We start from the raw sequence: 25921 nt of genomic DNA on the forward strand, positions 1-25921 counted from the left end.
AGAGGTTTATGCCTTGACACAGAGGTCCAGGGTTCGAATCCGACCTGTGACGATTTCCTGCATGTCTTCCCCCTTTCTCTCCCCTTTCTCACCTAGCTGTCCTATCAACAAAGGCAGGAAAGCCCAAAAAATAATCTTAAAAAAAAAACAGTAACAACTGATTATTATTTTTTGGCCATTTGGGGGCAGCGGCACACGCTGTAAACACAACATTCACATACAATTTTTTTATAAAGTTGTGGTGGCTAACATGTTAGAAAATAGTTGCCTATTTACACATCCAGCAGATACGAAGCAACATTAGCATTCATTTAGATTAATCGCTAACTTTGTCGGTCTGTCATTTAGGGCTGGGCAGGTGGGTTTATAAGAGCTTTTTCACTGAAAACAGCTGCCTGCTGCTGTAAAACCAGGTTGAGGGGAGTGTTGAGCATCAAAACAGTTTAAAGTATTCATATTATGCTCATGATGACTGAAGAAGGAGTCTTTCCGGGATATGTTATCCCAGACGACTCCGGAGGCAGTTGCAAGGTACCGAAGGGCCCGAAGGGCTGCAGCCTCTGCCGTGAAAGAGGCAAAGCAGCGTGTGTGGGAGAAGTTCGGAGAAGACATGGAGAAGGACTTTCGGTCGGCACCAAGGTACTTCTGGAAAACCGTTCGCCACCTCAGGAGGGGGAAGCGGGGAACCATCCAAGCTGTGTACAGTAAGGATGGGACGCTGTTGACCTCAACTGAGGAGGTAATAGGGCGGTGGAAGGAGCACTTTGAGGAACTCCTGAATCCGACTAATACGCCCTCTATGGTAGAGGCAGAGCTGGAGGATGAGGGGGGATTGGCATCAATTTCCCTGGTGGAGGTTGCTGAGGTAGTTAAACAACTCCACAGTGGCAAAGCCCCAGGAATTGATGAGATCCGTCCCAGAAATGCTTAAAGCTCTGGGTGTGGAGGGGTTGTCTTGGTTGACACGCCTCTTCAACATTGCATGGAAGTCTGGGACGGTGCCTAAGGAGTGGCAGACCCGGGGTGGTGGTTCCCCTTTTAAAAAGGGGGGACCAGAGGGTGTGTGCCAGTACAGGGGTATCACACTTCTCAGCCTCCCGGTAAAGTCTACTCGAAGGTGCTGGAAAGGAGGGTTCGGTCGATAGTCGAATCTCAGGTTGAAGAGGAACAATGCGGATTCCGTCCCTGGTCGTGGAACAACGGACCAGATCTTTACTCGCAAGGATCCTGGAGGGAGCCTGGGAGTATGCCCAACCAGTCTACATGTGTTTTGTGGATCTGGAGAAGGCGTATGACCGGGTGCCCCGGGAGATACTGTGGGAGGTGCTGCGGGAGTACGGGGTGAGGGGATCCCTTCTCAGGGCCATCCAATCTCTGTACGACCAAAGCGAGAGCTGTGTCCGGGTTCTCGGCAGTAAGTCGGACTCGTTTCAGGTGAGAGTTGGCCTCCGCCAGGGCTGCGCTTTGTCACCAATTCTGTTTGTAGTATTTATGGACAGGATATCGAGGCGTAGTCGGGGTGGAGAGGGGTTGCAGTTCGGTGGGCTGGGGATCTCATCGCTGCTTTTTGCAGATGATGTGGACCTGATGGCATCATCGGCCTGTGACCTTCAGCACTCACTGGATCGGTTCGCAGCTGAGTGTGAAGCGGCTGGGATGAGGATCAGCACCTCTAAATCGGAGGCCATGGTTCTCAGCAGGAAACCGATGGAGTGCCTTCTCCAGGTGGGGAATGAGTCCTTACCCCAAGTGAAGGAGTTCAAGTACCTTGGGGTCTTGTTCGCGAGTGAGGGGACAATGGAGCGGGAGATTGGTCGGAGAATCGGCACAGCAGGTGCGGTATTACATTCAATTTATCGCACCGTTGTGACGAAAAGAGAGCTGAGCCAGAAGGCAAAGCTCTCAATCTACCGGTCAGTTGTTGTTCCTACCCTCACCTATGGTCATGAAGGCTGGGTCATGACCAAAAGAACAAGATCCAGGGTACAAGCGGCCGAAATGGGTTTCCTCAGGAGGGTAGCTGGCGTCTCCCTTAGAGATAGGGTGAGAAGCTCAGTTATCCGTGAGGAGCTCGGAGTAGAGCCGCTGCTCCTTTGCGTCGCAAGGAGCCAGTTGAGGTGGTTCGGGCATCTGGTAAGGATGCCCCCTGGGCGCCTCCCTAGGGAGGTGTTCCAGGCACGTCCAGCTGGGAGGAGGCCTCGGGGGAGACCCAGGACTAGGTGGAGGGATTATATCTCTAACCTGGCCTGGGAACGCCTCGGGATCCCCCAGTCGGAGCTGGTTAATGTGGCCCGGGAAAGGGAAGTTTGGGGTCCCCTGCTGGAGCTGCTACCCCCGCGACCCGACCCCGGATAAGCGGATGAAGATGGATGGATGGATGGATATTATGCTCATTTTCAGGTTCATAATTATCCAAGTGTTTTAATCTTGGCTCACTTTGCTGTCTCCATTCACCTAATTATTATTAAAGGACAATTCCGGCGCAAATTGAACCTAGAGGTTAATAACACATGTACTGAGTCGAACGTTCTCTGGGATCTGTTTTCATGCTAATCGAATGTGTCTCTAGCTTGAAACAAGCTACCGCAAACCGGGAGTTAGCTGCTAACGCTAGCTTTCGGGGCATAGGGTAAATCACTATTTGATACCACTAACAAGGCTCGAAATAGCACCACACTTAAACAGTAGCATAATGAGGGTCCCTACATGCAAACCAAAGCACTGAGAACTTTGTAAGTGTACAGACAGTGTATTACAAAGATAGACAGTAGCGTTAATGTTTACATGCGGCCGCAATCTTGGATAACAGTCACGAGCAGTCGAATCATGAACGCCGTGTTTGAGCTACAGTTGTGTTCAGAATAATAGCAGTGTTTAAAAAAATGAGTAATGCTCAAAATCCTTAGAATAGCTTTTAATTCCATAATATCACTGCAGTGGGAACACTGCACATTCAATTCCAAATCAAAACATGACCAAAATTTATCAAGTTTGTGTTATACCTTTACAGAAAGTGAAGAAAAAGGAATGTTAGGCTGTTAGCAGTATTTGCATTTTTCTTTACAAACTCAAACATTTACTGTATAAACTGAAAAATGTCTCAAGGGTTTGCTTTACTTTCAATCACTGCACTAATAGTTAGTTGCATAACCATTATTTCTGAGAACTGCTTCACATCTGTGTTGCATGGAGTCGACCAACTTCTTGCATCTGTAATAATAATAGTAAATTGAATTTATATAGCGCTTTTCACGAACTCAAAGTCGCTTTACAGGGTATAGATAATAGAGATAAACAAACAAAACAAAACAAGATTCAGGTACAGATGAAAAGGGGAGGGGCGTGGGGCTAGTGAACAGGTATTCCAACCCAGGACGATTGAACTACATTCCACAATTCCTCTGCATTACTGGGTTTTGCCTCAGAAACAGCATTTTTTATGTCACCCCACAAGTTTTCTATGGGATTGAGGTCTGGGGATTGGGCTGGCCACTCCATAACATCAACCTTTGCTCGCTTACTGGTGTGTTTTGGGTTATTGTCTTGTTGAAAGACCCATTTCAAAAGGCATTTCCTCTTCAGCATAAGGCAACATTACCTCTTCAAATAGGCCCAACACCACAGTATGAAAAACATCCCCACAACATGATTTTTGCACCACCATGCTTTGCTGTCTTCACAGTGTACTATGGCTTGAATTCAGTGCATGGGGGTCGTCGGACAAACTGTCTGCGGCCCCTAGACCCAAAAAGAACAATTTTGCTCTCATCAGTCCACAGAATGTTGCCCCATTTCTCTTTTGGCCAGTCAATGTGTCCTTTGGCAAATTTCAACCTATTCAGTACATGTCTTTTTTTCAGCAATGGGACTTTGCGGGGGCTTCTAGCTGATAGCTTTGCTTCACATAGCCTTCTTCTGATCGTAACAGTACTCACAGGTAACTTAAAGTCTTCTTTGATTTTCCTGGAGCTGATCATTGGTTGAGCCTTTGCCATTTTGGCTATTCTTCGATCCATTCGAATGGTAGTTGACCGTTTTTTCCCACGTCGTTCAGGCTTTGGATGCCATTTCAAGGCATTTGAAATCATTTTGGCTGAGCAGCCTATAATTTTCTGCACTTCTTTATACGTTTTCCCCTTTCCAATCAACTTTTTAATCAACGTCTGCTGTTCCTCAGAGCAATGTCTGGAATGACCCATTTTGCTGAGTATTTCAGTGTGAAATGCACTATAACCAGCATTCACAACATTTGCTTCCTTCCTTCCTTGAATATGGGCCATAATTGACACCTGTTTCTTTACATAATCAATCACCTCACTAATTGAACACAACACTGCTATTATTTTGAACATGCCCCTTTCAATTACAGATTCAATTACACAGAATGAGCAGCATGCATGTCATGACTGTTGGGTCTGTTTTCTATGACTCTACAACACTTACTAGTAAATTATTTGCCATTTTGAAATATCACTTCTACCAAAAAATTTGATTTATGAGGTTAGTGATGTTGGACTTTATGTGGAATTATTGTATATTACTGGTTACTGGTTGCACGGCGTTCGTCGTTTATATTTGTAATCTATCTTTGTAATAAACTGTCTGTACACTTACAAAGTTCTCAATGCTTTGGTTTGCATGTAGGGACCCTCATTATGCTACTGTTTAAGTGTGGTGCTATTTCGAGCCTTGTTAGTGGTATCAAATAGTGATTTACCCTGTGCCCCAAAAGCTAGCGTTAGCAGCTAACCCCCAGTTTGCGGTAGCTTGTTTCAAACTAGAGACACATTCAAGTAGCATGAAAACAGATCTCAGAGAACGTTCGACTCGGTACACGTTATTAACCCCTAGGTTCATTTTGCGCCGGAATTGTCCTTTAAAATGAAATCACACAGATGAGGTGGTCAATGTGCTGTTGGTTTCTGTTAGGGGTGAACAGACTGGCTGCGAGGGAAATCGTCACTTTGCGTCATCTCATCCACCAACCTGCTATTAATAGCAGCTGTCTGCTTTCGTCACTCCTCAGCAGTGCACGAGGGGAGATAAGGAGAGGGAAAGAGAGTACAACAATGAAAAAAAAAAAGAGGGGGATAGAGGGGAAAAAGGGAGGAACATAGAGGAAGAGGGGAATAGAGAAAGCAGGTGGAAAGAGGGACGGATGACGCTCATTTCTTCAGTTGTTCTCAACATCACACTGACGTCTGTGTGAATGTGTGTATAGTAGAACAACTAGAGAGTATTCACCACTGGTATATGACAACTCACCTTGAGGTCCCTGTGCACAATGTCATGCTGGTGGATGTGACTGACGCTCTCCAGGATCTGATTGATGCAGTGGCTGCAGGAGACAGAAGAAGGATGAGAAACAGAGAAGAGACACGTGTCAATTCACAAAAGCTCAATTAGATGACAATGGAGTGCAGACTGAAGTAGAGTAAATAATTGGTCTTTTATGTACATTTTGAATAGTGAATTCATATGACATGGAAGGTAAAGCAAATAAGAGTCTCTCTGAAATCCAACAAAAATAAATACAAGTAAATTTATGCTCAACTGTGGCCAGCAAGGTCAAAAACACTGAGATGAATTATGAACTGGGAAGAGAAAACACGCTGAGACAGGCAACGGAAACAAGAAAGACACAAGAAAGACAAAGAAAGATGACAAATCAACCATCAAGTGCGGCAGCTGTGTCTGACCATTTCTGTAACTTTCCGAAACAGACAATGTGACACTTAAACCCACTTCACGCCCTGATTGGCCGGGTGTGCGAAGGTGAGAAAGGAAGCAGGTTTTGAACTTCTATCTGAGCTCTTGTTTTAAATTTTTGAACAACAGTACAACACCATGAATGTCGTCCAGGAGAGACCGTCGGAAAATATGCGCCGTAATCTCCATTTTAACAATATCACGTTCTCCACCTTCTCTCACCCTGCCTTCCAGTGTGGCTGATTTGAACAGCTATTAACACTTTTTTTTTTTTTTTTTTTAAGATTATTTTAGGGGCATTTATTCGACAGAACAGCTGAAGACTTGAAAGGGAAGAGAGAGAGGGAATGACTTGCAGCAAAGGGCCACAGGTCGGAGTCAAAACCCGGGCCAGCTGCGTCGAGGAGTAAACCTCTATATATATTGGCTGACCGTCGGCAAAAAAGGCAGTCAGACTGATCAGTCGGCTCCCCGAGGTCCAAAAAGTGCCTTGGAACACACCGAAGCGACGCCGTCTTTAGCGTACGTTCTGCGCAAGACGTAATACAAAAAATGAAAACCAGAAATGACAACGCGTCACGTGGATCTGGCTTCTCCAGCCGATAGTAATGGCAGCTTGTTCGAAATACAATCTCGTTTTACGAAAATAGTTCAATGAAACGTGTTTCTAAAAACAGTTTAAGCGAGAAATAGGCCATACAGTTGCTGAATCTGTCTTAATTTCCGACCAACAAAGGTCAGTTAAAAAGATTTTCGTCCGATTTTGAGAGGCGTTCGTCACTCATCCCGCTTGTTATTTCCGGGTTAGCGATAGTTAGCGATAGTGATTCCGACTGCCCGCCCTCCGACCCAGCAAGTCAGGTCGGCCAAAATGAAGGACGACATGAGTGGTGTATGTGGGAGATATGTTTGGTGAATTTTTATGTGAATAGATGTGTGAAAGGAAGTGGCGCGGGCAGTGTGTGTGTTGTTGAGGCAGGAGGGGGGGAGGTAGGTACTTATATAAGATTGTCCTAAGCTTACGTATCAACAATTTTGAGCCGTTCAAATTACAATTATTTCGTTTAAAGTAAATTGAGTTGAAAGTGAATTGATTAGTAGAGGTGAAGTCAGGGTCAGGAGCAGGAGGGTGCACAAAGAGTTTTTGGAAGAGTGCTGTCCTCTCTCTAAGAGACAGAATCAAAAGAAAAGTTCCTGGCATGCCCAAAATGCTTCATCTTGATTCCACATTTGAGTCTCTTCCCCGTTTCTGCAGCTAATACACTGTAGTGCCCATCAGACTATTTTGCTGCTGTCCTTACTCACTTTATCATCGTACACCCCCGCACGGTTTCTCTCTTGCCCTGTCTCAAATACTCTTCGCCTTATATTGCCTTTTCCTTTTTCTTTTCTATATTCTTTCTAACTCAAATGGAGCCTTTGGTGTAGGATCACCTGTACAGATCGATATCAGAAGAGAACTAATCCCAAATCTAATTGTCCATTCTATAGACTACTAGTTCCCAAACCTTTTCTTCCATCCTCCCTTTTGTAGATACAAATATTTTCATATTGAATTGTGGTCACCACTACATATTGTCTTGCCTTTGTTTTTGGTAGTTTGGTGTAGATCGTCTGCTTTACGTTTGCTTTACGTTTGCGTGGCAGTCCTTTTACAAACTTGTCCATGCATTGCTAGCCGTGTAGCAGAACCATGCATAATTTTATGTAATTGCGTTTTGCAATGCCACATGACGGACCAAAATCTGCTAGAGCATTAGATAAGGTTTAGCCTGCATACTCCAGGCAAGTTATGTGCTGCAGTGAAAAAAACAACTGCAACGTCTGGCAACTGGCCCTAAATAACGTTTCAAAACCTAGGACAGCTTTGTCATTATTTATTAATGGAATTAAATTTAAAAGCCCTGAGTCACACAGTCAAAAATAAAGAACCTCAGAGGACTGCCACAGACCACAAGCATTACATTAACACAGATTTAAATGGCAAAGCATTTTATGGTATCATAACCCAACGTCACTGCTTTGGCAGCCTAGAATTTTACCACCAAAATGTACTAGTGACACAAAACATTCACTACATAACATGTTCACACGTTAGCATGATGAGATATTGTACCTGGCATCTGCCTCGCTGTAATACTCTCTAGCAACAATGTCCTCAAACAGCTCTCCTCCAGTGACGCTGCAGACAGACACACAGACAAAACAGAGATTTGGTTATTTCTCCTTTCTGATCACAAAAACAATTGAGACAAATGAAAATCGCTCTTACAAATGAAAAAAAAAAAAATACCAGTTTGGCTTTCATCGGGCATTTTGTTTTGGAGGACCAGTGTGTATGATTTGGTGGCATCTAGCGGTAAGGTTTCAGATACCCCCCCCTTTCCAAGCTTGTAGTAGAACTTATGGTGACCGTCAGGTAACATAAAAATGCGAAAGGCCCTCTCTAAGCGTTTGGTTTGTCTGTTCTGGGCTACTGTAGAAACATGGTGACGCAACATGCCAAGTTCCGTGGAAGAGGACCGCTCCCTAAGTAGATATGAAGGGCTCATTTAAAGCTTCTTAGTTTCAGGCGATTATACATAATGATTATTATATTCCATTAGATCCCCCTAAATCCTCCACACTGGTCCTTTAATTTACACTCGCTGAAGGTTTTTATGTTGATGTTGTGGTGACACATCCATATAGATCCAACATGTTCTGTGTCAATGTGTAGAATGTGGTCTAAGTGGTGCTTTAAGAGGCCACTTAACTGGTTGCTGATAATACCACGTTCTTCAAGACTTGCATGTCTGGTTTTGTTGCACCTCAGATACAAAATTTATGGATTGTTTCACCAAAGTAAACACGAGTTTGACATGAAACTTTGAGCAAAACCTATTCAGCACAGTTTTTTAACCTGAACAATTATATGCTGAATTCTACCCAACACAATCTGATACGGTTATATCACATTTCAATTTCTTTCATGGGACAGTCCTAACGTTTCCATGAGAGGATATAGTACATGTTACATGAGTGGTACATTCATACTATGAAAAAGGAAGCTTGCCCCTCTCAACTCTTCCAATAATCTTTATTTGTGGGCTAAACATGGTGAGCAGTGAGAGTACAGTGAATGTACATTACACATGTGAAAAACATGGTAACAAATTACTGTAGTGAAGTTGCAGTCACAAACTCTCATTATTAAACACCTTAGTGCAATTACTATTAAAATAGGGTTCGATTTAAGAGTAGAATGAAGCTTTCCATCATGGCAGCTCAGTGAAAAAGCTGATATACTGTACGGCTGAGAAAATGTCAACTTTTTTGTTGCTTGGGTGAAGCAATTCATCCTGGAGCAATACCCTGGCTTAAACCTGTGACAAGTGTGTGTGTGTGTGTGTGTGTGTGTGTGTGTGTGTGTGTGTGTGTGTGTTAATGGGATTTACTTACAGGTCAAAGACAAGGTAATGGAAGCCTTCCTCGGAGATGCTGTCATGGAGTCGTACTAGTGAGAGAGAAAGAAACAGAGAAAGAGACTTCAATTAGAAAACAGTTCATCAGGTAAGACGACCTTATGGAAACTATTGATACGTTTCATTTAGTTTTACCAATTGTTGAATAAGGACAGGTGAAGCAGAAGCAACATTAGGGCTGGGCGATAGGGAGAAAATCAGATATCATGATATTCTTGACCAAATACCTCAATATCGAGGCAAAATTCTAGGGTTGACAATTGGTGCTCTAACAAAATATCTTCACACTTAGATTTTAGATAAATAATCATCAGTAATGTAGATATAATGTCTAAGTGGGGAAAAGGCAAATAATAGAACAGCTAAAACAGTCTGGTAAGTTCAGAAAAGTACATCACTTTACTGTAATGCAGCCTTTAAAACCAGTAAAAGACAACACTTATGTCATATCACGATATTATGATATGCAAAATCCTCGACGATATCTAGTCTCATATCATGATATCGATATAATATCGATATATTGCCCAGACCTAAGCAACATACATTTGTGCTAATGTTTATGATTCAAATAATTTACTTATGTGTTGCTTAAATAAACAAAATTACTTAAGTTGTGCTGCTGCAAATACCCTGTGACAATTGTGTAAAGCTTGTTATTGAGGAAAACCTACATTGTGTATTTTGTAACCGTTTGTGTAATGGTGGCAGACGATCAATACATCACTGATCACTGGCCAGTGGGAACAAAGCACAAGAACCACACTTAACACAAGTCAGCACAATGCTCTTATGGTATTTCATAACACAATCATAACAAACACACACAAGGTCAAGTGATACATGGTCCTCTGAGGATACCAGTTTTCTGCCCATCTGAAATTATCCACTCCAGGGCACGACAGTAGGTTTCTAAAGCCTGAGTGCCACCTGGCCTGTTGGCAACCAGGAATCAGCTTTTGGATGACAAAGTTGACAGAATGGTTGCCATATTTTAATCCTTTATAATGAATGTGATACTGGTAATTTACTTTTAGGTTTTATCTCTGTTAAAGAAGCACAAAAGCAGGTACGAAACATTAATCAGCTTTTCTTTTTTTTTTCCATACAGGAGAAGTTGTTGCCAACAAAGAAAACTTTAAAAAGCTTTATTTAACCAGCAGCTCAGGGTGTTCAGTTAGATATTAAAACATGCTTGTGTCAAGCTGGGTGAAGGTGCTTTAAATTACGCCTGGAAATGTTAGATATTACTCTCTTCTTGCTTCAGATGGCTTATATTCAGAGAAAAGAAAACTTGACAAGCTCTCCCCTTGAGAATAGGATAAGAAAAGAGCAGCCGAGGGAGGAAAAGAAAGGAAGAATAGACCATGATGAAGCAGGAATCAGGTGGGACGGAGAAGAAAGAGAAAATATATGAAACCATACTGATTATGCTGTTATCATACCCTGAGAGAGAGAGAGAGAGAGAGAGAGAGAGAGAGAGAGAGAGAGAGAGAGAGAGAGAGAGAGCGAGAGAGAGAGAGAGAGAGTGTGCACGCGCACTGGGCAGCACACAGCTGTATGATAAGACACTTTCACAGTTCTGCCACAAAGACAAAGACATTTCCTTCTTTCTCAAGGGGCCACTGCCTATTGTCTGGGTTAATTTCAGTAGTAAAAAGATATCATGAAACTCAAGTCTTAGATACACTTGTATGAGACTCAAACGTAACACAGATGTACGACATTTAAAGATATTTACAGCATTGTGTCTACCTGACAATCTATTGCTACAGGGACATCTTGGCAAATTGGCAGTATGAAATTAGCTAAATTAGCAGTTCCTGTTTGCAATGTACCCATGGTGGTGCAGACAACTATCATTGAATTACTTTGATACTAATATAATATTTTAAAAAGAGTCTTTTCTTCCACGATTTCTTAGCAGATTAATGCACAATGGACATATAGTAATAATATCCTCAGAAAGTGTACGCCACACTGAATCTAAAAATAAGTGTATCACGTGTGTTCAGATTTGACAGAGTTATGACTCAGAGAATGAGACAAATGACACAAATTGCGGCAATCAGGCTTTAATGGTTTTGTACCTTAACTGCCTCCTCACTACAACTGGAGACCCCATGCTGGAGACCCCATGCTTTTTACTTCTTTTCCCATTGTTCATATTTCTCCTGTGTTGGCTTCTCTGCATTGGCTTCCTGTAAAATCCTTCTCCTGACCTACAAAGCTCTAAATGGTCAAGCACCATCATATCTTGAAGAGCTCATAGTACCTTATTGTCCCACTAAAGCACTGCGCTCCCAGAATGCAGAGTTACTTGTGGTTCCTAGAGTCTCTAAAAGTAGAATGGGAGCCAGAGCATTTAGCTATCAGGCTCCTCTCCTGTGGAACCAGCTCCCAGTCTGGGTTCGGGAGGCAGACACCGTCAACACCTTTAAGAGTAAACTTAAAACTCTCCTCTTCGATAAAGCTTATAGTTAGGGAATGAGGAGTTGCAGCGTTCGCCTAGACCGGCGGGGGTGGGTGTGTAGCACCAGTCATAGCGCACCCCCACCCTATCTCTGCTTCTCCCCATAGAAAGCTTACATATACTTAGGGAGTAATGAATCGCAGCGTTAGCCTAGACCGGCGGGGGAAGGTGTGTAGCCACAATCACGGAACACAGCCTCCCTATCTCCCCTTCTCTGCAGCTCTTAGTTATGCGGTTATAGTTCTAGACTACCGGGGTACCTCCTTTGACACACTAAGCTTCTCTCTCCTCTCTCTTTCCGTCTGTGTGTATTCGTGTCACAGAAATGCTTGTTACTAACATAGCTCCGGGGAGCTTATTCCCCGGAGTCCTTATGTTCTTTTTCCGCCCAGCATCATCATCTTGGATCATGACGGCACCTACATCATGGTGGCAGCTGTCGCCGTGGTCCTGCCCTACGCCCTGCTGTGCCCTATTACACCCTGCTACGCACTGCAATGCCCGGCTTCGACTTGCTATGTCCGGCCAACGCCCTGCCACGCCCTGTCACGCCCTGCTGTGCTCTATGACACCATGAACTATTGTAACTATTACAATATCTTTATTGTGACTATTATTGCCATTGTTCATCATACCCCCAACCGGCACCTTCAGACACCGCCTACCAAGAGCCTGGGTCTGTCCGAGGTTTCTTCCTAAAAGGGAGTTTTTCCTTGCCACTGTCACACTTTCATTCATGCATGCTCTTGGGGGAATCACTGGAATTGTTGGGTCCTTGTAAATTATAGTGTGGTCTAGACCTACTCTATCTGTAAAGTGTCCTGAGATAATTCCTGTTATGATTTGACACTATAAATAAAATTGAATTGTTCTGAATTAACACAGCCATTCCACTGATCCACTAAACTCTCAAAAATGACTCACCTATGTTTGGATGTTTCAGCAGACGACAGATTCTTGCCTCCCTCTCCAGTTTCTGGTGATCTGAGGACAGAAAAGAGAGAGAGGAAACAGTAAGGACACAACTGCATTACCAGGAAGAGAAGCAAGATACTTTTGTCCAACATGTGAGCTAAAGTGACCAAAACACAAGGGGGAAAAACTGTTCTTGGAAACCCACTGAGAGAGTGGACACAGAAGAACACAAAGCCAACATAAAAGCACACCACAACAAGGCCTAAAACAACATTTACTAAATCTGACTGCAGTTCATGTTGTTCAATAGCACTTTTGCAACTTGCATTCTGGAAACATCTTCTACATATTTTTAACAGATGCAGTGCTAATAAATAATACATAATTTGTTTAGTTTTTCTAAAGCAAAGATTTTTGCAACCATTAAAACTTGATATCTTGTTTGGAAGGATTTCAGAAACGCTTGCACTAGTTCCTATCAGAATTGATTAATCATTTTCTTTTAACTGTGCCACTGTAACACATAAACACACTTTATTCCCTTTCTCTCCAATCTCTTCTGCTCCTCCTACTCCATTCAGAGCAACGGTGTTCCTCTAAACCTGCCATTTTATGACCAACATCAAATAGACTAGAGCTGGAGGGGACAGCACGGACAGGATGTCAGAAAGGTAAGACACACCACGAGCCAGACAAGCTAAGAGGCCAAGACAGTGGCTGTCAACTAATATGAGCTTGCACAAGTGGACAGACAGAGAGCTATATACTGTGTACGCACACACACACACACACACACACACACACACACACACACACACACACACACACAAGCTTTTCTCACTTAGTGAAATTAGTCTTGTGGGTCCAGCCTTAATATAATCAGCGTCCAGTTAATGATGCTAATGGCAAGGGGAGGATGTGTGTGTGTGTGTGTGTGTGTGTGTGTGTGTGTGTGTGTGTGTGTGTGTGTGTGTGTGTGTGTGTAGCTGCATGTTTAGGACAGGCCGATTGGTTGTAGGACATATACAGTAGATAGATACAACGGATGACATCTCCTGATGCCGAGTGTCAGAGGTCAAGATCAAACTGAACACTCCTGCCATCTACCAGCTGCTGGTCTCGGGGGACAGATGGGTTGCCTCCATGGACGTGTGTGTGTGTGTGTGTGTGTGTGTGTGTGTGTGTGTGTGTGTGTGTGTGTGTGTGTCAGAGGGGGAGAGACACTGAACATCCCTAATCCCGTCCCATCCAAAACAGTGTCAGTATCTGTTACTGCTACGACTAGTAATACTCTTCAATACATAGTAATCTGCAGATTATACTCCTTTAATCGATTCATCGTTTGATTTATAAAATGTTCGAACATAGACACCACATGTATAAGTGAATCAGAAATGACAAAAAATAAATTGTTAAAATAGCATAAACACAATGGAAAGCAGCAATGAAATGCCACGATGTTACTAGCGCTTGAGTAATTATCTAATCTTATCTTATTTTATAATGTCCTCGAATATATTTTCACAACAGCAGCTGATGGAAACAAGCACTAATTTGCAGTTCATTTCGAAGACTTTTCAGAAATTGAGAAGAGAAGAGAGAAGAAATATGTACGGTGACAAGTTCCACCCTGGTGAGTCAGCAAACTAGATCGCAAAAATAGAAAGTGTTGTACACGAAGTTAAATGCAAATGGAAGTCAACACATGGTATCCTAATCATTAGCAGTTCTGGTGGCAAAGCCGTCAATCACTTAGAGGTGTACAATAAGTAGCAGTTATGGTCAAAACCAGAGATTCCACACTTAAGACACTGTTGAAGAGAAACCTAATGGGGTTATATGTACAGAGGTTAGAGAAGGCTTCAGTTTGTTCAAACTCCCCAACTGGCTGGAAAAAAACACTGGCATGAAAAGGAAATACTTCCTTCCTTCACAGCAAACACTGAGCGGCCCTTAGAGGCAGCGGAAAATGTAAAACGACCACGTAAAATTGTAATTTGTGGTCTTGTGTGCATACAAAGCATTTAAAACATATGTCAATTAAATTACACTTCTGTATTTAACATGGCACTGATTATAGTGAGGCGGTGAGATACAACGGACATCAGTGATCTCTCTCTTCAGTAATCATTTATTACTATTTATCTAACAGTATTGTCATTATGGAAAGCTACCATTACAAGCATGTAGCTAATGTTATCTGTATCGTAATTAGACAAACCTCAATATTTATCAACAATCTCTATCTGCTGGTTCTGAACTGTTGTGTTCGGGATTGTTTTTTAGTAGCCTTGAGAGATTCAGCAAAGGGAGGAGATGTTGATTAGCAGCGAAAAGGTTGGTGCATTGCTTTCCTATTAAATCCTTGACCTCCAACAAGCTCCTGCAGGAAAACCCAGGGAGAGTTGTGCTATGCTATCCCAAGTGTGACCCCAAACCTCTGACCCACAGGGCTAAGCCCATCCGCTGCAGTATTTATTCTGCATGTTTATGTAAACAGACATGTGTAGACCTATCCTGTTCAGTTCAAGATCCAGTATGGTTTTGTTAGGACCACACATGCACACACTTTAATCTGACCTGTGTTCAGATGATGAGAAATCAAAGCACTATGCAGACATTCCACAACCTTCTTCTCAGAGCCATAACGGGCTATTTTAGCTGCTTGTATTCTTAGAAGTTGGATCGGTCTGGAAAAATAGGACTATTTTTGAGATAATGGCTTTATTATGCTTGTGATGGCAAACAGTCGTGGCAGTTTAAAAAAACTAGAAACTGACAGAGATGAGAGAATATTTAAAGGCTTCAAAGGGACATATTGTATAGAATAGAACAGAAACAAGAAAAATTGACTGCAACTTAACAGAAGCTGATCGGTGTCAAATACATAAGGTAACCCCGTTAAAAATAGCATAGAAAAAATAATAATATTCTTCTATAAAATCAGCACAAAGGACAAGTTGATCATCAAGCCTAAAGATCAAATATCACATACAGTATTAGAGTAACAGAGCATCATTAGGGCCCCCAACAGATATTTCTCAGCTTCAGGAAATACAATGGGTTGAAGGTTGAATCAACAACTTTCGAAAACAATTTCAACAAACTGAACATTATAACCTTCATGAAGGTAGGATTTATTGCTGGGCTGCTGTATTCGACTGTGAAAGAAGCTCAAAAACTGATAGAAAGTTTGAAAGTGTGTGGCTACAGGGTGTGAGTAAAGCTCGCTCTCTAAATGCCAAACCAAAACAACAATGTTTGGGACATTAATTGAGAAGTGACCAATTCAGAATACCAGGTAAAATCATTCAAACTATTTTAAAAGTAAAATTATTTTGTTAATAGCCTAATTTCCCCATGGAAGATCACATCATCACTGTGGTGGGCTACAGTTGTAAATACATGGAGGAAAAACTTTCTTTCAGTTTCTTCGTAGGATTTGAAGTGAAAGAGTCAAACTCATTGCCTGCCTATACCATCCCCACCCACATACACACACCCTTTGCACAGCTTTCCAGAGAGATGCAGTGATATCATAGGGTCTGCTCCGAAAAGCACAGTACACAGCACTTAGCCCAATTGGATTGAGTGATGAGCGACGGCGTGGCACATCATCATATTCATTTATCCATCCAGCCCACCCCCTTATTATTATCTCATCTAAAAGCTCTGAACAGACTGGAGCAGTGGAGGAATGGGTGGATGGATAGATGGCTTCTTTCAGCTCACATCCACTGTTTGAAAAATGATCCATACACCCCTCCCCCCATGTACATCAATTAACTTCCGCGTGCAGGGAAAGAGACAGACAATAATTTACAATAAATGCCAACTTACTGAGCACAGAGAGTAAACACACAAACAGCCCAAAACACTTTGACATTGATAGTTTTCTATTTGTTGACAAGTTGTCATTGTTGTAGCATTTTTTCTCTGCACTGTCAGTTTTTATTGCTGAATTTGGCGTTCATGTAGCTGTTAACACACATGGCTTATTTTTCTACTTTTAGTAGTACCAAACTTCCTGTCAACCAGATATATTTTCCCCAAAAAAGCCTGACCATATACTAAGTATTTCGAAGGAATAGAAAATATATCATAACTTGGCAATAATACACTACTGGGTTTTATCAGTAAAAGCAAAACATTAATTCACAGTATGTGGGCCCTATTTTGTACCGGGTGCATCGCAAAGCCCGACCCAAGTGTCTTTGCTAGTTTAAGACCATAGACTGTATATTAATGGACAGAGCATGTGTGACGTCACTCATTGGTTTGTGGAGATCTGCTATGAGCCACCGAGTTTGCCGTTACGGGAGCAGCCATCCTGGTTGCGGATGTGACGATTTTAGACGAGAGGGAGGAGTGAGGGAGGAGCCCTTACACTCTACGTTACGTTACACACTTTCACTGGCAATCACATCATAGCCATGCCCTAAAACACTCCCTGCTTTATCGCCAATTTTAAAATCAACAAGACCATAATTAAAAAAATGAACATCATTCTGTGATGCAGAAGACTTAAAACTAGCGATTGCGACCATAAACTCATTATGAAAATGTTTACTGAGGTAATAAATCAAGTGAGAAGTGGGTCACTTTCACATAGACTTCTACAGAAACCGGCCTCCTTTTGCAACTGCACGTGTCTCCCCCTGCTGGAATTCAGATAGAATGCAGGTTTAAGGCACTTCCGCATTTGCAGCACTTCGCCGAACCGGATGCTTTGTCCATTAATATTAACAGTCTATGTTTAAGACCGACGCACTTGTCAATTTCCCATCTGGTTTAAATAGCAAATGCACCTGCGCCCATCAGCGTGCTGGTCTTACAGGGAGGTGTGTTCAGGTGCATTCTTGGCGTATTGCTATCTTGAGGCAGCGGAAAGTGATCGCACCATAGACCAACATAAACCTGGTCTAAAGTCAATAAAGCAGCATTTCATTGTTATTTTAACAGTGCATTATCCAAAATGCTACATCCCTGGACATTTAAAAAAAAAAAGAAACTCCTGAAACACCACCTGTTTACCACAGCCTAAAACCTCATTTAGCTTTGCCACAGTAATTCGGTAAAGTGTCCTTGGGTTTCATGAAAGGCACTTTATAAATAAAAGTTATTCTTATTATTATTATTGTTAGTAAAATGCGCCTAGGCTCATGCACAGCGTGCACACTATGCTTGTTACACACACACACAAAAATGCAAAAGATAAAAAATTAAAAAAATTAAGCAGTTAATCCACCATCATAATAGCAATGCGCCAAGGTACAAATGCGCCTGGCTATTAAAAGGGAATGGGATATGAGACTCTGGTTTATTGCATGTTACGCCCAAAACACACCTATGAAATAATTAAGACACTAAGTACAACCCTTTTGAATGATGCGATCTGCTGCTCCGTCAAAGTTCTCCAGGGAGTGTCAGAGAACAAGCTGCGTCAACAAAAGACCATGGTCGGTACAGTTTTCAATCTTCTGATTGGAGCCGACCTGGCAACCTGCACTGTAAGCATAGCAGGATATTAGCATGATGAGTCGCTGCTTAGACACAACTAGCACACACAGAACAGCTTCTCTATTTGAAAGCACTTTATCATGACCATCTATGTGCATTTCAGTGGCTGAAGTGTGTGTGTGTGTGTGGTTCACATTTTATTTCTTTCAAACAAAGCCATTAAATAACCTAGTAATTCCATTTAAAGCCTTTAGCGACTTTCCAGACGTCAATGAAGACTAAAAGTCTCTCTCTCTCTCACTCTCACACACACCACTGGATGAACCTGGGTGTATCTCTGACCAAAGCTTCAAAAAATGTTCTGTTCAAATGAAAGAAAGTTAAATCATATCCAATTATACATTGATACTGATATGAAGCAGCAACATATAAGAGTAAGTTATCAGCAAAAAGCTGATCACAACTTCTCAGAGCCAAAGGTGACGCCCTCTAATCGCTTGCCAAAGACCCAAAAAACTAAACAAACCAAAAAATATTAAGTTTACAATCGTATAGGACATATACACATATACATTTTTTAAGCTAGAACCAGCAAATGTTTGGCATTTTGCTTGATAAATGCATTAAAACTAAAGATTCCCTGGTTAAAGTTGATTTCCTCCTCATTTTATATCTTTGTGATTTAAATCTTAAGTTTTCTGACTGCTGGCCAGACAAATTAAGAACTTCTAAGTCATTACTCTGAGCTCAAGTATGTTGAGATAGGCATTTGTTATCATGTTTGACTTTATAGAGACAAATTAATTGACTGATTAATCAAAAAGCATTAGATTAATCCATATCATTTAAAAAAAAAAAAAAAAATATATATATATATATATATATATATATATATATATATATATATATATATATATATATATATATCATTAGTTGCATTTCATCTCAGGATCAGTGTTTGGTTTGGGAAATTTATTTTATGTTCTTATCCCAAGAAAAGGAAGAAAAATGAATGGACATTTTATAGAAACAAGTGTGTTTGTGAGCATCTTGAAGACACTGCCTCAAGATAACTACACACATGATGGAGCTTGTTAAACACTGGAGGGTAATGTCTTCCTATCTGAGGAGGTATGACAGGATAAAAGGAAGACCAAGTGATGAGATAAATAAATGACAGACAGACAGATAAAGAAAAACAGACAGAGACTTCGGGTCAGTGTGGCCCAGAGCAGACAAGACTATAAATAGATCCAATCCTCCTCCGGCTTACAGCCCTGAATCACAGTGACCTGGCGCGTCCTGCATCACCAAGCAGAGAGGCAGAGACACAATGAGACAGAAAGTAAGAGGAAGCGAAACCGAAACAGAGAAGGCTGACAGATGGAGGCATACAGAGAAACGAGAATGGCGAAGGCGAGTTTCTGACACTGATCATTTCCACCTCCTGTCACAGCTTCCTCCATCAACAAGTGACTCCAGTCAGGCGTCTCGTCGCTATGAGGGGTCAGTCTGGTGTCAGTGGGCCAATGCTGAGGCTCCATTCGCCTACTCAAAGCCAACAGCGTAATGATTTAAAACAAACACGACAAGGAGGATAGGGCTGGAGGAGATGAGGATAAAGATGATATTAATAATGTCACAATTCTCATAAGATGGTTCTAACCACCCCACCGCACGCCTCAGCACCATGGCTTTCAGCTCCACTGCTGCCAGGCTGTGGAACTCCCTGACGCCACAAATCTGTCAGTCTGACACCATATTATCATTCAAATCCCACCTCCAAACCCACCTGTTTAAACTGGCTTACTCATTATAACTCATAATTTATACAATTTTTCCCTTTCCATAACAATATTGTTTTAACTTGTGTCACATATGTCTCTTGTTCCGTCGTGTTTTCTCTGTCTTTGCCGGTCTAGCCGTTTTATCTATATGAGCATGTTTTTATCTAACTAGTGCAGTGCCAGTTCAAAAAATGCCAGTTTGGAATGAGCTGATTGCTTGGCCTCCTGTATTGCAGCTTGTAGCTTTCTCCCGAACCACTGTAGTCCGAAATAACTTACAGAGGGACCCCAAAGCACTTAATATGCAACTATCTGTATACTACTGCCTTACTGTGTACTTGTACTTCAGAGGAAAACATCACACTACTACATTTACCTGACAGAGAACGTTGCAGATTTAGATTCTACTCATAAAAATGTAACAAATAAAATATGATGCATTATTATTTCTTAAACTATCCAGCAATCCGATAATGCCTCTCTTTGCGTGCATATCTTTCCGTCTGTCCGTCCATTAGTCTCGCTCTGTGTGTCTGATCGCTCTAGACACAGCTGAGAAGTCAAGACAGCCAAAATCACCATAAACCCGGGTGTTTTATTTGAATTATTAGTATCTGGCGGAAAAGCTCCCAGTCTCTCTCATCCTCAATATTCCTCCCTCTCCCTCTCTCTCATCCTCAATATTCCTCCCTCTCCCTCTCTCTCATCCTCAATATTCCTCCCTCTCCCTCTCTCTCATCCTCAATATTCCTCCCTCTCCCTCTCTCTCATCCTCAATATTCCTCCCTCTCCCTCAATATTCCTCCCTCTCCCTCATCCTCAATATTCCTCCCTCTCCCTCATCCTCAATATTCCTCCCTCTCCCTCATCCTCAATATTCCTCCCTCTCCCTCTCTCTCTCTCTCTCTCTCACACACACACACACACACACACACACACACACACATAAGACCACCTGGCTACATACCGGTATGTTTAGATGAACCTGCTTCCCATCCTTTTCCTGATGGTTTCAATTCATAGCATGCAGTGATACAGAAATTAAACAGATGTCATTACTTTTAATGAGGCTCTCCTGACCTCTGCTTTGCATTAATAAACACAGCTTTGCACAGCTGTGGAAAAATTGCTCTTTTATTTCCACTCTAAAATCTCTCATGCATGCCTCGTCTACAAAATATTGTCATTCAAGTTTAAATTGTTTTGACCCACGTGGCTGCTCCCAGTCGTTTCTAATTTCGCTCTGAACACAAGTCGTGTATTTGAAATGCACTGCTGCTCGAGTGAAATGATTATGAGAACAGTGGTCTTATTTATAAACGTGGCGTACGCACAAATGAAGACGTACGCCGCTTTCTACGCAAGAATTGGGATTTATAAAAAGCAAACTTGAAGGGAAAATATGCGGTCCTCCATGGACACTCTGACCCAGGCGTACGCACAGAAACGGCGACACCAACGGCAGATGGATGAAACACGTGAAACTGTGTGAATCTGAGACCATTGTGTAAAACAAATCAAAATAATCCCTCTATTGAAGATATGAAGAATTCACAAAGCCATTATTACAATTAATGTCCTACACAAACACGTTTGATCCATCTGCAGTGAAAAACAGACAAGATACTATCGTAAATTCAAACAAAGAAATATTTGCAAAGAAAACTCAAATGTTCTGTAATTATATTGCCATGTTATGGAATTTATTCTCGTGAATAATACGATAAAACAGTACAAATAGACTGATGCTGTTTTCGATGCTTCCATCTGGCGGAGCACGTCATTTTAATATGGTCATCATATAGCCTACAGTATCATAGTGTTTTATACAGTGTTTATTTTTATGGCTTTAGATCAGGAGTGGCGAACCTGCGGCTCTTTGCCTGCTCCTGTGAGGCTCTTACTGGGTGGCTGGGGGTTGGGTTAAAAAAAAAATAAAAGGAAAAAAATAAATATACTGTGTGTGTGTGTGTGTGTGTGTGTGTGTGTGTGTGTGTGTGTGTGTGTGTGTGTGTGTATATATATATATATATATATATATATATATATATATATATATATATGCGCGTTTCGAATCGCATCGGTCGGTAACATCATAGGACGGTAACTATGTGGTTGTTTTAGTGGTGTTGCCGTAGCTAGCTGTTTATCGTGTATTGACAATGCAGGGTATGTGCTGCTAGTGAGTGAGTGAATAATGGCAGAGTCAGCAGGGAAAAGTAAAGCTAAGCGCAAATATGAAGAGGAGCACAGGACATTTTTATCTGAGCGGGACGAACTGTATTTTTTTGTGGAACGAAATGGGAAGCCTTTCTGCTTGATTTGCGAGACTTCGCGATCGCATTTTAAAGCATCAAACTTGGAGCGGCATTTCACATCACTCCATGCTAACATCGCCCGGGATTTCCCCAAAGGCAGTGAACTTCGCAAGCACAAGGTAAACACGATGAAACGGCAGTCAGAGAAGCAGACTCCGCTTTTACGAAAATTCGCAAAAAAAGTCACGTTAGCATCACATCAGGTAGCATGGAACATTGCTCGCGCTAAAAAGCCATACAGTGAAGGGGACTTTGTGAAGACATGTCTCAAAAGATGTCATCGCTATCCTCGCGCCTCAAAATGACAATTTAAAGTGGTCTGTGTCAGACCTGCAGCTGTCACGGTACACAGTTGAACAGAGAATATCGGATATTAACAACTCCATTGAAACACAGTTACATACGGACCTTGAGAAATGCCTGTATTTCAGCATTGCTTTGGATGAGAGTTCTGACATTCAAGATAAGCCTCAGTTGGCAATATTTGTACGGTCCGTGTCAGAAGACTGCACAATTAAAGAAGAGCTGATTGACATTGTGCCGTTAAAAGACAGGACCCGTGGCATCGACCTGAAAGAGACACTCATGACTGTTGCTGAGAAGGCAAATTTGCAGTTGTCAAAACTGCCAGCAATAGCCACAGACGGTGCGCCAGCTATGTTAGGAGCTGCAAATGGCCTTGTTGGGCTGTGTAAACCTGACGACCGTTTCCCGGGTTTTTCGACATTTCACTGCATCATCCATCAAGAGCATCTGTTGTCTAAGAAGCTGAACTTGGACCACGTCATGAAACCAGTGCTAGAAATTGTGAATTTTATTTGCATTCATGCTCTCAATCACAGGCAGTTCAAAAACCTCATAGCTGAACTTGATGAAGATCTTCCCAGTGATCTGCTTTTCCACTGCACTGTGAGATGGCTTTCAAGAGGTAACATGCTTTCCCGCTTTTTTGAAATGTTGAACCCAGTGAAGCTGTTTCTGGGAGAGAAGCATAAGGAATATCCTCAGCTGCATGACCCCCAGTGGATTTCAGATTTGGGGTTTCTGGTCGACATGCTGCATCATCTGAACAAAGTGAATGTAGATCTGCAAGGAAAGTTAAAAATGCTGCCTGACCTGGTGCAAAGTATTTTCACATTTGTCATCAAGCTCAAGCTATTCCAGACCTATCTTCAAAAGAGAGAGCTCATACATTTCCCCTCCTTGTTGAAGGCAAGTGGAGGAGCAGCTGAGGTCTTACAATCATGCTTGGTCTTACAAACAGAGAAATGTATATTTTTAGATAAAACAGATGTTGACAAAGTTTTCTTTTGGGGACATCATTTGAAATTGGGAAAAATTTCAAGTTGGAAACAAGGTAATAACTTGCAATATATCGCAGAATATTGCAATATGTTTAAAATCGCAATAATATTGTATCGTGACATAAGTATCGTGATGATATCGTATCGTGAGGCCTCTGGTGATTCCCACCCCTAGCAAATACATCATGAGATTAAAAGGTAAATTAGATGTATTACAACTACTCTGCCAGCTCACCGTGTCATGTCACATTAAAGCATTAGAGCTGTGCGAGCTGTGACCCTGTTGCAAGTTCAATCAACGACTATACAGATACTATGGCTGAGTTCATAAGTTCCGGGGGTTTTTTACCAAATAAAGAAGCCATTTAAGTACTGGCATGGTTTGAGGCATTCAACTTCACAGAGCAGCCTGTTTTACTGTTGCCAGAAGCACGTGATGTTGTGAAACTGCATTTTACATTTTAAAACACGTCATGTTAACCGTTCAATTCTTACAAAAAACAGATGATTATTTATCCAGAAATCCAGGAAGGACAGTAAACCTTAATTCTAAAACACTTGCAGAGGACTCTATTTAACCCAAGTGCAGATCAAATGTCAAATAAAACAGGCTTTTATTTCTGATTGCTCCCATTTTACGAGTATATATTTTAGCATATTTTAGCTAGAATCATGATCCCATTTTAATTTGCGGTTTGTTTTGTATACAACTCAAAATAACTAATCTATGTTTAACTGTTGTCTTGATAAATTCAGTGTAATATACCTGTCCACACCAATTTTAATTAGTACAACAATAAAGTTGTGTCATACACACTATTCTGTCGTTTTGAGTTTTGCTTCTTAAACATTCATTCACAAATTTTCTGCTTCGTCTGTTCTTTGACATTTCTTCTATAACCATTAAGCTACTCTCAATGTAGTTTCACATTAATAGCCTTCCAGCCGCTTAAAAAGGTATAATCCCTCCCCAAAAGGCATTTAATGTGAAACATATACAGGAGGGCAGAGTTGCATTGACTGTAGCGATTTAAAAAAAATAGTCAAAGTAAAAGCGATTGGAAATAATTGGTGAATGAAAACAGTACTTCTGTTCAAAAGAGGAATTCTTAAACATAAACTGCTGATGGAATTAAAGGGGAACTCCACCAATTTTACACATCAAAGTCTTATGGAGTAGTACGGCATATGTGAAAATCGTTGTATACAGCCTTTTGTGGCTCCAGAGGGAGCTGTGTCAGGTCTGATAAATTGCCTCAAGAAATGTAACTTGAGTCAGCGTTGTTGGGGCTGGGTTAGAAAGAAGTGAGCTTAACATACCTTTTTAGCCCACTTCTCTTCGAAGGTTTGAGGCTAGTGGCACAATGCTATATTTGCTGCTAGAATAACTCACACGAATCCCCGACTGAACTGTCTGCAATCGGGTTGCATAATGGGTAATGTAGGCGTCAGGTTTTGACAAAGAAGAAAAATGCATGGGAAAAAAATGATATCTCTGGTTCTGCTGCATTGATTTTGAATATTTTTTAAGTCCGACAATTTTACAGGAGTGCAATGCTGAATCAGTGGTGTCATCTTTTAGTGGAAATGTTCATTACCTTGTGAACTATTTGAGTACGACTATTTCCACCACCCCTCAATATTTTTTTTTTTTAAACTTGGCTTCTATTAATAATCAACCATCATTTGTTTGTGGTGGCCATATTTGAATACCAGCTTTTACTGAAGGATTCAAGGTATGGCAGCAGTGTTTTCAATACTGCATGTCCACATTGTATTTGGCTGTAGGAACGTTAAAAAAAAAAAAAAAAGAAAGTGATGAGAATGAGAAACAAATTAGTACTAAGAATAGATCTGGAGGCAAATAGTGGCACCTTTATTCTAGCACATAAATAACACTGCCCGAGTTCCCGGCCTTGATGTGTCAGAGTGCAGCCTTGATCCTCGCTTAGTGATAACTAATCACTGATGAGAGGCTGTTTCAAGGGAGTCATGCTTCAACCCTGACAATGACCAGCTCTGAGAGTTGATCAAACACACACACACACACATACACTGACTTATCTCTTGGTTATTCCCAGAGAAAGGATAATGGACTCCATTGTGCGTTGAGGCTGCCAGTCCTTTTTGTAAGACCTGAAGCAACACATGAACACATATCCAGATTACAACACAAATGTAACCCAACCAGTTAAGTTGTGTAAAGAAGAGTGACAGCTGACGAGGATCAAGTCTGACAGCAGCTAAGCAGTGGATTGTACAGCCTGTATGAGTTAGTCCTTCTCAAAAGCAAATAATTACATTATTTTACTAGATTGCTCTACCATTCCTATTAAGCAACCACAATGTTGTAAAACAAGTCATGTTCGTATGTATATGCAAATATTAAACCTAACACACCAGATCAGACATCTTACAACGCTTTGTGTAAGCAATGAGCTGTGTGTGCTCTTATCACACTCTCCTCTGAGGAGTGTGTTTTATTGTTGCA

The 25921-nt window shown here is 41.6% G+C and overlaps 1 protein-coding gene across 11 annotated transcripts in view; it reads right to left on the bottom strand.

Annotated features, from left to right (window-relative positions):
• Positions 1-25921, bottom strand: part of camk2g2 (calcium/calmodulin-dependent protein kinase (CaM kinase) II gamma 2) — a 66722-nt gene that overhangs the window by 26832 nt on the left and 13969 nt on the right. For all 11 annotated transcript variants that reach the window (XM_078273375.1, XM_078273374.1, XM_078273372.1 and 8 more), the window contains exons 3-6: positions 12571-12630; positions 9151-9205; positions 7826-7891; positions 5266-5338 (exon numbers count right to left, since the gene is read on the bottom strand). In XM_078273375.1, the coding sequence (XP_078129501.1) occupies positions 5266-5338; positions 7826-7891; positions 9151-9205; positions 12571-12630 (254 nt within the window). The remainder of the gene's footprint in view (positions 1-5265; positions 5339-7825; positions 7892-9150; positions 9206-12570; positions 12631-25921) is intronic.

Source organism: Sander vitreus, chromosome 17 (assembly GCF_031162955.1).
Source record: "Sander vitreus isolate 19-12246 chromosome 17, sanVit1, whole genome shotgun sequence".
NCBI lineage: Eukaryota > Metazoa > Chordata > Actinopteri > Perciformes > Percidae > Sander > Sander vitreus.